The 13,739-nt window shown below is 41.4% G+C and overlaps 1 protein-coding gene across 5 annotated transcripts in view; it reads left to right on the top strand.

The window, feature by feature from the left end:
- The window catches only part of kazna (kazrin, periplakin interacting protein a), a 294,446-nt gene that overhangs the window by 270,254 nt on the left and 10,453 nt on the right, over positions 1 to 13,739 (top strand). For 2 of the 5 annotated variants that reach the window (XM_041798664.1, XM_041798668.1), the window contains 6 exons: positions 3,434 to 3,570; positions 6,732 to 6,902; positions 7,257 to 7,340; positions 9,983 to 10,172; positions 11,145 to 11,281; positions 11,621 to 11,744. In XM_041798664.1, coding sequence (XP_041654598.1) covers positions 3,434 to 3,570; positions 6,732 to 6,902; positions 7,257 to 7,340; positions 9,983 to 10,172; positions 11,145 to 11,281; positions 11,621 to 11,744 — 843 coding nt within the window. The remainder of the gene's footprint in view (positions 1 to 3,433; positions 3,571 to 6,731; positions 6,903 to 7,256; positions 7,341 to 9,982; positions 10,173 to 11,144; positions 11,282 to 11,620; positions 11,745 to 13,739) is intronic. The other 3 variants (XM_041798665.1, XM_041798666.1, XM_041798667.1) reach the window with 3 other exon arrangements.

Here is a 13,739-nt window from a genome sequence, read left to right as displayed (position 1 = left end):
GTCTTCCTCCTCCTACAGCTCAAAACACATTAGATCCAGCTCTGTATGCTTCCCAGGTGGTTCCCTCTTGTTTCACCTGTAATATTTCTCAGAGGCTTGGACCGAGCCAGAGTGTGTAAGTCATTTATATGGCTGTCAGTCAGGAGGAAGAGGTTTGTTGTTCCCAATCTCATCGAGTGTGAATTCTCTTGTGTAGCATGACTGCAATGAGCCACAGGACCATAATGTTTATGTAGAAGTATTCATTCATAGGTTATAAATGGTTAGTAACAGCACTAACAGGATTTGAATAGACCCTTTTAGAGCCACAGAGAGTGCTTTCTTGTATCTGACACTGAGCTCTCGATTTTGCCAAACGGTCACAGGTGCAGGATGTGAGGCAGCAGCAGCATTTTTGGCTCATCTCAAAGACGCCTTTGATTTCACTTCCTGAGGCAGGTGCTGGGAGGTTTCCTGTTTCTCTTGGCCAATAAGCGATGTTTCTTGTCTTCTTTAGCTGGCTAGTTTGGCTTGAATATCCCTTTTGCTCAGGGATTCCACCACTGAAGAAACGGCTGAAAAGGATACACACTATAAAATGGTGTCAGGAGAAAAATGAAGGACAGGAAACAAGAGAGGGAATCTGTCCTTGTAAAAATTGCACTTCCATTCCACTTGCCTGGGCACGCTCCCCAGATGCAACTTGTGAATGTCAAGCTACTATCAGGCTGTGATATATGTTAATTAATGACACAGCTGGCTCAGAGCGGAAGAAGGAAGGGTGAAAAGAAAAGGTGAACACATGAAGAGGAGGGGGGAAAAGTACCATGTGATAGTGTGAAAAAGCTACTGTGCTGTGAGAAAATACATGTCAGAGTGAAGAAGACAAAAGTGGACAGACACAGAGAGAATACATAAAATGTAAATAAAGCATAAATTGTCAGTTTGGAAAGATCGCTGGGGGAAAGTCAGCTTAAAGCAGATGTCTGGAAAACAGGCTTGCATGAAGAGGAAGAGAAAATCCAGAGAGTGCAGGAAGCAGATGCCGAGGAGAGGGAAAAAAAGACTACGTTGTCTTTGAGAAAATTAGACATTCTGTGAATAACTACACTGAGCCACATTCTTTATCATGATGCGTGGGTGAGGTGCCGCGGGGATTAGAGAGAGTGTGTGGCGGAGAGATAGATGAAAAGAGCAAGCCAGCTTCTGAAGAATCCAGCAGCAGAGAGGAGATTGACAGGAGGGTTCATGTGTGATTCACCTCTTTATCAGCATGCAGCCATGCCACATTAGACCAGCAACAGCAGGTGGAGTTCATGTTTTTACTCAACACTCAATATCTGAAAGCACTAAGCAAAATAGGATATATTAATAAATAAAATTCTTGAAAAATTTTCATGAATTTTATTTATTAATATCTTCATGAAAAAACTACTAAAATTTGAGTCAAAAGATTACACATGCTGACCATCAAGACATTTTTTCCACCAGTCCTCTCGGTGTTTTCATGTTGCAGACAATTACAAGAGCCTGTTTCTTCAACGTTCTGCAGCGGTGATTCTGTATATGCTATTGTTTTGACCAAAGGAAAGCAAAGACAGTCACTCTGAGACTGACAGGTTTATATCTTACACCATTTTGTGGCAATAGACATTTTTTGTAAAAGGAAGGCAGCATTTATTATTGTTGGTCATTGGTTCAGTGGATATGGAAATGCAGTGCCTCTAAAAGGATTCACCCCTTGGATGTTTGACCCTTCTATTGATTTTTTAAATCAATCATTGTCAATATCTATGTCTTTGTTTTTTTTGACAAAGAATTTTACAACAAAAAAAAACTTCTTAAATTTCCTGTATAGTGAAATATAGTGAAAACTTTGTATCTTAACACATTAGCTATGTTGGGATAAGGTTGCTGTAAACATGTGAAAACACTGAGATCTATGTGTGGCTGAATTTGGGATTTAGACCTTTAGAAAATTGTTCACCTCTTTCCTGTCTTGGTTTGATCTGAGCAGGGCAAATATGTAAGACCAGGACATCAACCAGTCTTGATGGGCAATTACCTCAACATTACCCATGCTGCCACCATCATGCTTCACAGTGGGGATGGTGTGTTTGTGATGATGTGCAGTGTGTCCGCAAAACATAGCGTCTCATCTGATGGCCAAAAAAACACAATTTTAGTCTGATGAGACTAGAGAACTTTATTACACTTGACCATGAAGTCTCCCACATGCCTTTTGGTGAACTCTAGTTGAGATTCAGTCTGGGCTTTCATCAGCAGTGGCTCCCACTTTGCCACTCTCCCGTAAAGCTTTAACTGGTGAAGAACCCGGGCAACAGTTGTTTTAAGCAGAGTCTCTCCTATCTCAGCTACTGAAGCTTTTAACTCCTTCAGAGTAGTCATAAGTGTCTTGGTGGCCTCTCTCACTAGTCTTCTTCATGCATGATCACTCAGTTTGTGAGGATGGCCTGATCTAGGCAGATTTACACATGTGCCATATTCTTTCCATTTCTTAATAATGGATTTCACTGAACTATGGATGATGTTCAGTGCTTTGGGAAAAAGAATTGTGTCCGCCCTTGACTTATCCATCCATCCATCCATTTTCTATACTGCTTATCCCGTTGGGGATCGGGGGGGGGGCTATCTCAGCTGTCACTCACACCTACAGTCAATTTAGAGTCACCAGTTAACCTAATGAGCATGTTTTTGGTGGTGGGTGGAAGCCAGAGAAAACCCAACCTTTTCTCTGAGTTGCTTGGAGTGTTGCTGGACCTTTCAGACACAGGTGTCTTTATACTACAGTCACGTGAGACACATTCACTGCACTCAGGTGATCCCCATTTCACTGATTGTGAGACTACTAGCACCAAATCGCTGGACCTATTTTTCTTCTGTCAAAAAAGCCAAATTATGGGGCGCAGGTGGCCTAGTGGTTTAAGTCTCACCCCATGTATGCAGTTGGCCCAGGTTCCAATCTGGCCTGTGGCACTTTCCTGCATGTCTCTCCCCAGCTCTCTCATCCCTGCTCGATTCTGTCCACTGCCCTGCTCTATCAATAAAGGCATGAAAAGCCCCCCCCCCCACACCACACACACACACACACAAAAACACACAAAAAACCTTAAAATAAAAGCCAAATTATTTTGACCATGGTTGACTCATTAAATCAATAAAAGGGTAAAACATCCAAGGAGATGAATACTTTTATGGGCACTACACAAGACGTCTTTCTTTTCAAAGTGGTGATAAAAAACTCTAAAAGTGCAGGGTCACAGATGTACAAATGACCCACCACCAATATGATACTTCACTCATGCTTTAGTCATTATGAAGGAAATTTATGCTTGTTTACATAAACAGACATTTCTGAGCAAAACCATATGTCTTCAGGTCTATGATGCAAACTAAACAATCTTCCTCTCTCCTTCTGCATTTCTCTTTGCAGCCATGAAGTCGGACCGCAAACGTCTGAAGGCAGAGAAAGCAGACCTAGTGAATCAGATGCAGCAGCTTTATGCCACATTGGAGAGCCGGGAGGAGCAGCTCCGAGACTTCATACGCAACTATGAGCAGCACAGAAAAGTATGGCTTCCATCATCTGACCAAGTGCAAGAACAAAAAGATTCTTCAGAGTGTCTTTTATAGCCGGTTGTCTGCACATTGAACAGAAAGGAAGTCATTTTCCAAGAAATAACACAACCATGTAAAAAGGTGTTTCCCTGAACTTGTTTTTGAATCACAGAGCACTTGTGTTGTTCTTGCAATTAATCTTTAAGAAAATATATGTCTGTTTGCATAAAACAAAAAGTAAGGAAATTTGTGTTTGGTACATTATTTCTTTGTTGTAACAATGCTTCTTGGCAATGCATTTTATACACATCAATAGCAACAGTAAAATACACAGTTTGGCATTGGCAGAGAAGATTTGGCACATTTTTCATGGGTGCAACCCACATACTCAGCTCTGCTGCTCATCCCACAAATGCATGTTCATTGCAAATGTGGCATCATTTAAAAGGGTAATAAACAGGCTTTCCAACGGTATAAAATTTATTGCCAAGAAGCATTGTTACAACAAAAAATAGGGGCTGAAACAATTCCTCAAATTATTCAGGTGATTTGATTCAAAAATTCCTCGAGGCAAATTATCTGCCTCGAGGCTTCGCTTAAATCAGTCTTGTATCTATATATGCCCGTGCTGTAAGCCAAACCTTGTAAATTCACTGTAGTTAAGAAAGCACCAACCATGGGAGTCACAAGCGTAGAACATGCGGTTCTTTCAAAATAAAATACAATGCACAGACTCCCGATCGTAAATCATCACTATATCAATGTTACGTCTCATCCTGCAGCAACAGCAAAGGGTCACCGAGAGGTCAGTGGGTCACAGAGCTACAATGGCGCCATTCACGAGTTGGCGAGGTCGCTCACCTTTCGGTCGGAGCAAACCTGCAGCACTTCGGTGCATGGCGCACACGCTGTATATGGAAATTTGGGGTTACACGAACTCAACAGGCAGCTAATGCCATATAAATACACAATTCCTTTCTATAACATTAAAGCCAGTTGGTTAGTTAAACCCTCACTGAAGCAGTTGGGAGAAAAGCTCAAACATCTTTCCTACTAAGAGAAGTTTGCAGTAAGGTTCTTTGCTCTTCTTTTAATCAAGAAATGTTGTGCGGTTCTGATAAAACTGCCACTACAGCTGCACTCATGTTAATCTCTTCACCAGCCACCATTGTTTACAGACTTACAGTTGCTTCAACTAAACCATGCCATAGCTACCACCTCTCTCTCCTCAAATGACACTGATTAGTCGTATCATTCCCTGGCTGGGAACAGACGTATCAGCTTGAAGTTTTGCTGGACGGATCTGCCTGATGACAGAAATGGAATCTGGCCAATCCATCTGCTTTGCAAGGCTGAAAAGTTGTGACATTCAGACACTTTACAACATTGTTTAACAGTGAAGTATCCTTTAGTTTTGATTTCTGTAGTACAGAGAAGTACCAAAGTTGTGGGAAAAAACTATTTTAACAGTCATGTTTTAATCCAAATCTGCTGCAAGCAGAGGGAGAGGGAGTGTGCAGCAGAGGTGATCAAGTAAAGTGGGAGTGAGCACTAACCTTGCAAAGCTCCAATCTACAATGTTTGTGCTGAACAGAAAATGGTTTGAACCAATTTGTGTCATTTGAGGAGAAAGGTAGCTGTGGGCTGGTTTTAGCTTTACTCAAAGCAATTAGCAATGGCTTCAGCCAGTGATGGAGTTAGCTTGGATGTAGCTTTTGTGTAGCAGCAGTTTTATCAGAACTGGACAACATTTCTATATTCAATAAAGAGTATAATAAACAGGAAAGAACGGCACTGAAGGATTTTCATTGCAGTAAAGAAGTTTTTGCTCTTCTGCCAACTTGCTTCAGCATGAGTTTGCTGGAGTCAGGGGACTAGTTGTTGTGGTGCTGTGAATCAGTACAATGACGTTGCGATTAACTCTGACTTAGCTAAAGTATGGCAGCAGTTTTTATCAGAGCTGGGCCCCATTTCTTTATTTAAACAAGAGCATAGAATCACACTGAGAGCTTCTCTTGGCGAAGATGATGTTTTTTGCTCTTCCTCTGACCGGCCTTAGCACAAGTTTTGACCACATCATACTCCACTGGCCATATACTACATTAGTGTTTGCCTGTCAATTTGTTGCTGAGGTGTACATGCATACAACCTGATTTGTCTTGTCGCCCTGATTGGCCTATAATAGATGTGACAAAGAGAACATTCATTTTTTAAAAGTCCTGCCCTCTCCAAACGCTTTCTATGGGAGCTTTCTCCAGATGAATGTAAAATATATCCATGACATGAACATATCAAACAATCTATCTGGTGTGTCAGGTTAAGCTATCAGTAGTTACAAACAAGCAGCAATACAGAGAAATGAGATTTCATTCATTTTCTGAAGGTTTCACTGTGGTCGAGCTCAAAAGAGCCAAAAAAAAAAAAGAAAGAGAGACTGCACAGATGTGCAGAAAGGAGAAGGATTTTTATTCATAGCTGCTAAGTTGCACTTCTCTTTGCCTGGTACTTTATCAACCAACTGGTTAATAGGTATTATTAAGCCCCTACAGTGTCCCACTAAATTTCACACATTTACATCACTGTCTGTTTCAGAGAGCAGAGGAGAGAGACAGAAATGTCTCCTGGTCCCAATATATTCTTTATGTCCTGACCTGATGACAAATAACAGTTACACAAACACTGAAACCCATGAAATTTCCCAAATAGGAAAATAAGGAGAGGGGAATCACTGCAAAACACTTCTGAATTATCATTATTTTATTTATGTGAGAGGAAGCATCTTTTTTTTCAGGAAAAATCTAATTAATTTAGCCTTTTTTTATATTTAGTTTGTCTTTTATTGGTCAACTGTTTCCCTTTCTTATGTGCATGATGGAATCTAAAATAAATCAATTAACCAGCTTTGGGTGGCCTGGAGATAATTTTTGTTGCTGTAGTAGTGAAACAGTTGCAACAGTCTTGATACAGATCATTTGATTATTTCTATTTTCTTACCAAGAATGTAAAATTCTGACATAGCGACAAGTCTGTGTAGTGTTATCTGGTTTTATTTCCAAGCATAGACAGCAAAATGGCACAGATGCCTCACCTTCTGTTTCATTACATATACAGTGGGTTTTCAAAGGGCATACCTGCTATGTGCATCAATCCATCAGGATTTCTGTGTGTACTAGGAGAGCGAGGATGCGGTAAAGACACTGGCAAAAGAAAAGGACCTGCTGGAGAGAGAGAAGTGGGACCTGCGGCGTCAGACCAAGGAAGCAACAGAGCACACGGGGATGCTGCGCTCACAGCTTGACCTGAAGGAGAACCGCATTAAAGAGTTGGAAGCTGAACTGGCCATGGTGAGTCAGAAAGATAGACAGAAAGAAAAGGTGATATCTCTTTCATCACCCTTTTAAAGTTTGATTATTTGTGGTTTAGAGTGCATCCTTAAGTATAAGAATAAGTCACAAAAGTGATCGAGAATTAAGAACCAGGGACTCTCAATTGCATATTTAACGGATCTTTAGTGTTCAAGGCTCACATCAAATGTTTTGTAACTTTGCTGACAAGTGCAGTGAAAATAGGTCTTTATGCAAATACATATCAGAGTTTCAGAATTCTGTCTGCACTATTTTGGGTACACTGCATATCAATCAAGCACCAAAATACTTTAAATGTACGTATAGCCATCCATCATGTCTCCAACCCCCCAGATGAGTAACTGTGTCAATCAGAGAATGGAGTTCCGGGTGTTTGAGCGGGTTGCGGACAGGGACTACTCTCCTAGGTTCATGGCGGTAAGATGAGCCCCCAGCTTTAAATGTTGACCTTTCTTGACCTCCCTGTTCCCCAGAAATCTGTCCTTCTTGTGACCTGATTGTGGTTTTGGAAAGCACCTCCTGAGCTGCACGTTTTTTAACTAACCCTCAACCGACCCTGACTGATTCCAGTGATCCTAACATGAGTGATCCCATAGATTCTCCTACTGTGAATGACATGTTAGTGTTTAAGGTGTAATTGTGCAAAGACATGCAGGAAGGGAAACACATCAATATTTAGATGTCTAATAATTTCTGCAAAGGTTTGTGATTGTACTCTATTTTGCATGTCAAAGACCATGATTGTTAATCGTTTGACCGCTGCTACATAGAGATGATTGCAATGAAGCTGATTGTGCTGGTGTTGATTTGCATCCTGCCCTTGCTTGGCATGATAATAGGACCTGAAAATTATGAGATTGTGAGATTTTTCAGAACCCCCACGTGTGACAGCTAATCAGAAAATTAACACACCAAATAAAACTTTGATGGACACTAAATACACATGCACAAGCACAATACCAAAGGCTCCAGCAGCTGCTCATTTTTTTTTTTTAAACCTCATCAGTTTAAAAAAGAATACATTTAACCTCTGAAAAATAAAGTTGCAAGAAAAAGTATTTGAACCCTTTGGGATTTCTTGGATTTGAGCATAAATTGGTCATAAAATGTGTTGGGATCTTCATCTAAGTCACAACAATAGACAAACACAGTCTGCTTTAACTAATACAGCACAAAAAATGATATGTTTTCATGTTTTTATTGAACAAACCATGTAAACATTCACAGTGCAGGGTGGAAAAAGTATGTGAACCCCAAGGCTAATGACTGGTTGACCCTCCTTTGGCAGCAATAACCTCAACCAAACCTTTCCTGTAGTTGCAGAACAGACCTGCACAACAGTCAGGAGGAATTTTGGACCATTCCTCTTTACAAAACTGTTTTAGTTCAGCAATATTCTTGGGATGTCTGGTGTGAATCGCTCTCCTGAGGTCATGCCACAGCATCTCAATCGGGTTGAGGTCAGGACTCTGACTGGGCCACTCTAGAAGGCGTATTTTCTTCTGTTGAAGCCATTCTGTTGTTGATTTACTTCTATGCTTTGGGTCGTTTTCCTGTTGCATCACCCATCTTCTGTTGAGCTTCAGTTGGCAGACAGATGGTCTTAAGTTTTCCTGCAAAATGTCCTGATAAACGTGGGAATTCATTGTTCTGTCAATGACAGCAATCCGTCCAGGCCCTTAGGCAGCAAAGCAACCCCAATCCATGATGGCCCCTCCACCATTTTTCACAGTTGGGATGAGGTTTTGATGCTGGTGTGCTGTGCCTTTTTTTCTCCACACATAGCGTTGTTTGTTCCTTGAAAACAACTCAATTTTGGTTTCATCTGTACACAGAATATTTTGCCAGTAGTGCTGTGGAACATCCAGGTGCTCTTTTGCAAACTTCAAACGTGCAGCAATGTTTTTTTGGACAGCAGTGGCTTCCTCCGTGGTGTCCTCCCATGAACATCATTCTTGTTTAATGTTTTACTTCTTGTAGATTTGTCAACACAAATGTTAGCATGTGCCAGAGACTCCTGTAAGTCTTTAGCTGACACTCTAGGATTCTTCTTCACCTCATTGAGCATTCTGCGCTGTGCTCTTGCAGTCATCTTTACAGGACGACCACGCCTAGGGAGAGTAGCAACAGTGCTGAACTTTCTCCATTTCTAGACAGTCTGTCTGTCGTGGACACACTAACCCTAACATCAAGGCTTTTAGAGATACTTTTGTAACCCTTTCCAGCTTCATGCAAGTCAACAATTCTTGATCATAGGCCTTCTTAGAGCTCTTTTGTGCCAGGCATGCTTCACATCAGGCAATGCTTCTTGAGAACAGCAAATTCAAAACTGGTGTGTGTGTTTTTAATAGGGCAGGGCAGCTTAAACCAACACATCCAATCTCATCACATTGATTGAACTCCAGGTTGGCTGACTCCTTGCTCCAATAAGCTCTTGGAGAAGTCATTATCCTAGGGGTTCACATACTTTTTCCACCCTGCACTGTGAATGTTTACATGTTTTGTTCAATAAAAACATATCATTTTTTGTGCTGTATTAGTTTAAGCAGACTGTGTGTGTCTATTGTTGTGACTTAGATGAAGGTCAGAACACATTTTCTGACCAATTTTTGCAGAAATCCAAAAAATTCAAAGGGTTCACACATTTTTTTCTTGCAACTGTAAGTATTTTTTTAATAGCTAATTTTCTGTTCTGGAAAGGAAACAAAAAGCAAACACCTCATCAAGATATTCTGTTCTTTTTTTCACATTGCTCTCCAGAGCAGTAACAAGAGATATGACACAACAAAAGATGAACATGAAAACAGCTGCAATATATAATGAGCCAATCACATGAGGAGCCCAGAGGAGAACTCACATGTCCACATGTACTCAGAGACCTGCAGTCTGACTCTGGATATAACATGTGCAATTGTGCACACATTTGGCCATACAAAAATAAACAGCAAAATAATGCACAAACATGCACTAAAACATGCAATAAATACACATTTCTATGGAGGATATTTTTTTCTGGTTTGCTTTCTTACTATTTACATCTGTCTGTGTCCCCTCTGAAGGCCAAACAGTCGTTAGCCACTCTGACCAAGGATGTGCCCAAGCGTCACTCTTTGGCGATGCCCACGGAAACGGTTGTCAACGGCAACAATCAGGAGTGGGTGATGCAGGCAGACCTTCCCTTGACCGCTGCCATCAGACAGAGTCAGCAAACCCTCTATGTCCACACAGGACATCCTACGGACAGACAAGGTATGGTAACACCCTCGTTGACATAAAGTGACTCACACAGGAGGGTTTTACCGTCATCGACCCTCAGCATGCTCATGTGGATCCGCTTACACACATCTCCTCTCGCCATCTGCTCAGTTTGATCGCATTGTTGGTGCTGATGATGCTCCAGTCTTGACATTTCATGCGCTTTCTGTAGCAGTTACAGCAAACATATTTTTGGCTTTACAGCTTCCACATGTGTCGATGAACACAAATGTTTTTTTATGTATTTGATAAAAGTGCTGAATGTGAAGGCACGGGACCTGATTTTTGTACCAGATGTTTTTGTTGCTGATGTTTGGTTCTGCTTCTGCAGCTGTCAGTCACGCTGCAAACAATAGCTACACATGAAAAAGGAACTCTGAGATGGAAGTAATGTTTTGCCAGTGCTTTATCATCATTGGATGAAAACTGATGGCTTCTGAGATTGAGAGTCACCTAAGTATACTGAACAACAGAGCTGTGAGCCAAAGACATTCTTACAGTTCCTCCAAATACAGAATTACTGTTTATCAGATGTAAAGCAATAAGTGAATACCTTGCAGTACTGGTTTTAAGGGCAGCAAATGCCTCAAATAGGTTGTTGACCTGTGTCTGACACATCAGGAGGAAGAATCAAACTAAAACCAAATCATGGGAATCATGAGCAGTCACGAATGCATGTATGCGATTGGTCATATTGTATGGATCAGTCTCACTGGTATGCGCGCAAAAGCACACATACACATACTCGCTCAACCTCTGTGAAGCTGTTTTCACTGTTGCTTAGCAACTGCAGATGATTGCAAATAATTTCAGGCTATGGGTCAGGAGCTTTTGAAAAATATATTTTTTATTTTAGGCAGTTACGGCGTTGTTAAGAAGACTCAGATTATCTCTGTGAGATACTTTTGGTGTCCAAACACACCCCAAAGAAAACAAGCTTTTCTCTTCTCCCTCTCATCTGTTTAGTGGCTGCCGTGCGGGTGAGCCCGTGTCACTCGCGTCAGCCCTCCATCATCTCTGACGCCTCAGCCGTGGAGGGAGACCGGTCATCCACTCCCAGTGACATCAACTCCCCACGCCATCGGACTCACTCCCTCTGCAACGTAAGAGCTGTCCACCTCCCTCACCTGCAGTCACCTCCTCTTAGTCCTGCTCTCTGGCCGCTGTCGTTTTCTTCCGTCATTGTTTAGAGGCTGAATTCATATCTCTTCCACGCAGTTCGTTGTGTTGTGTACTCACTCAGCAGCAAAGACTTGTATTTATGTAAACTGGTTGTTGAATACCTGCATGCCTGGCAGCATGTCAAGAATCAGTTCCTTTCTGTGTTGTGATCTTTATCGCCCACTTTACAGCTCTTCATTGACTCCTCCTCTGTTGTATCTCTCTGTTCCTATGCCCATCTCTTTATCTTCTCCTCTCCTCTGCTCTCTTTCTTCCTTCAGTCCCTAGAAGATCTGGAGGAGGCGAAGCGTAAGAAGAAGAAAGAAAAGATGGGGCTGGGCTCTCTGTCACGCGTCTTCGCCCGGGGAAAACAGCGCAAATCCCTCGACCCTGGTTTGTTTGATGGTACTTCAACGCCCGATTATTACATAGAGGAAGATGCAGACTGGTAACGCACACATGTCCGAGCGAGCCACCTGGAGAGCCTTTGTGGCAGTTGTCAGAAGACTGCATTGTGTTGAAGCGTGCATGTGAGAGGATGGGTGTGTGTGATGTCAGATTGTACAGATATAATGATCAATGATGTGTGTGTAGCCACACATGCATGCGTACTAAACGTGTGTATGTGTGAGAGTGTGCATGTGTGTGTTGTCCATGGTCAGAGGCCATGGCAGAGGCCAGAGGTGGGTCCTGCATCACTGAAGTATAAACCTAAGCAGGCAAATTGCACCTGTAAATATGTACAGTCGTGTAAATAGAGTGGACAGTGAGACACAGCGACCACATGGAGATGTTCTATTGGATCTACCCTCCAAAACGGCTGTGCTATCGGATCTTTAATTGCTCTTTAATCTTTGACTTTTTGTTTTCACTCAACTGGAAACTTGAAGGACTGCTGTACTTGTAAATAACAAAAGTTGATGTGCACTTTGTGCGTGTAAATGTCTCCTTGTCCTGAATGCCTTTTGTTATTTTGGACATGTACCCCCTCCTCACTACCTTTTAACTTAAACTCCTCCCTGTTGATTGTCCTGCTTGGTCCATCCCTCTCCTACCACACTGCCATGATGAGAACAGTTTCCTGTAGGCAACATGCAGACTCCTCCAAAACACCTCTAATTTGGTTTGTACAACAAATCCCTGAACAGCCAAGAAAACTGTGCTCCCTCTTGACGTTTGCTCAAATGAGACTTCAAAGACTCTTCTAAGCAAGGAACAAACTTTCTATGCAGAACAGTTTGTTCCACATCAACATGAAGCCAAACAGGAAATGTAAGAGATGTGTTTTCTATCTGATCAGATAGAAGGTACATGTTTGAGGAACATGTGTGACATGCATGCACATAGTCCCAATTCCCAATGCATGCTGAAAAACCAAACAACAACAACAACAAAAAAAAAACTAAATAGAAGTGTCTTTCTCTGGGTATGTTATCAAGGAGTCCTGCTTAAAAAAGAGAGGTCAGTTACTGATTTCATATTTATTCACAATTTCCTCCATTTCAAAATAAGGAAGGACAATTGATATTCAGAAAACATTCTGATTTATGTTCAAAAGCTTATCATCCTGAATTATACATAAAAAAAATTATGCACAATCGCATTTGGAAAATGAAAAGTCACAAGCCAACAGTCACAAAACAATTCCAGTGCTGTCCTTTAGATAATTAAAATTTTTTTCCATTTATTCATGAGGCTTTTTATTATTTTCTCTCCGTATGATCTTACAGAAGCTTGAAGTTTTCCTGTTTGAATAGGCTGTAAGGAGCAATTTATTCCTGGAGATGTTTTAAGAACACAAAATAATTTAATGCTTACACAAAAAGTATGCTAACATAAGAAAAATAAAGCAGAAGGTTGTTTTACCAGGAAAGACCTTACATTTGGAGTCCCAAGAATGAAGCAGATATTCAGTGACCTGTTTTTTAACAATACAGAGAACAAACTCAGGAGGTTAAAAATCAGAATTGAGCAGTCTACAGACACAAATGCACGCCTTTTCCGGTGACCCTGTGAACTCGCCACAAAATTCAGATGCAGAGTTCAGGAGATTGCAGAAAAAAGCAATTAACTCTGTGGCAAAGGTTAATAACATTTCTTCAAGCAAAAGAATAACTACAGACATTGGATTATTTTCACCCTTTTATTGGATTGAGCTGGAGTCTGCACTGCCACCCCCAGGAAATCTTTTCTCGCCCTGATATTTGACTAACACTGGGTTTTGTCAGTGTCCTCTGAAACAGGACAGAGTCACAGATTACACTGGAGCTGAATTTAAGCACAGAGCTCGTCAAAAAGAGCGACCATGTAGGCAGTGAGGGGATTATCAGTTAACCCTTGACTCAACCTTCTGTGTATTTGGGCTCTCAAATATTGGATTTTGAGGTGAATCACAAAGGT

This window comes from Cheilinus undulatus, linkage group 11 (genome assembly GCF_018320785.1).
Source record: "Cheilinus undulatus linkage group 11, ASM1832078v1, whole genome shotgun sequence".
Lineage (NCBI taxonomy): Eukaryota > Metazoa > Chordata > Actinopteri > Labriformes > Labridae > Cheilinus > Cheilinus undulatus.
Note: the sequence above shows the minus strand (reverse complement) of the source record. Positions and strands in the feature narration are given on the sequence as shown.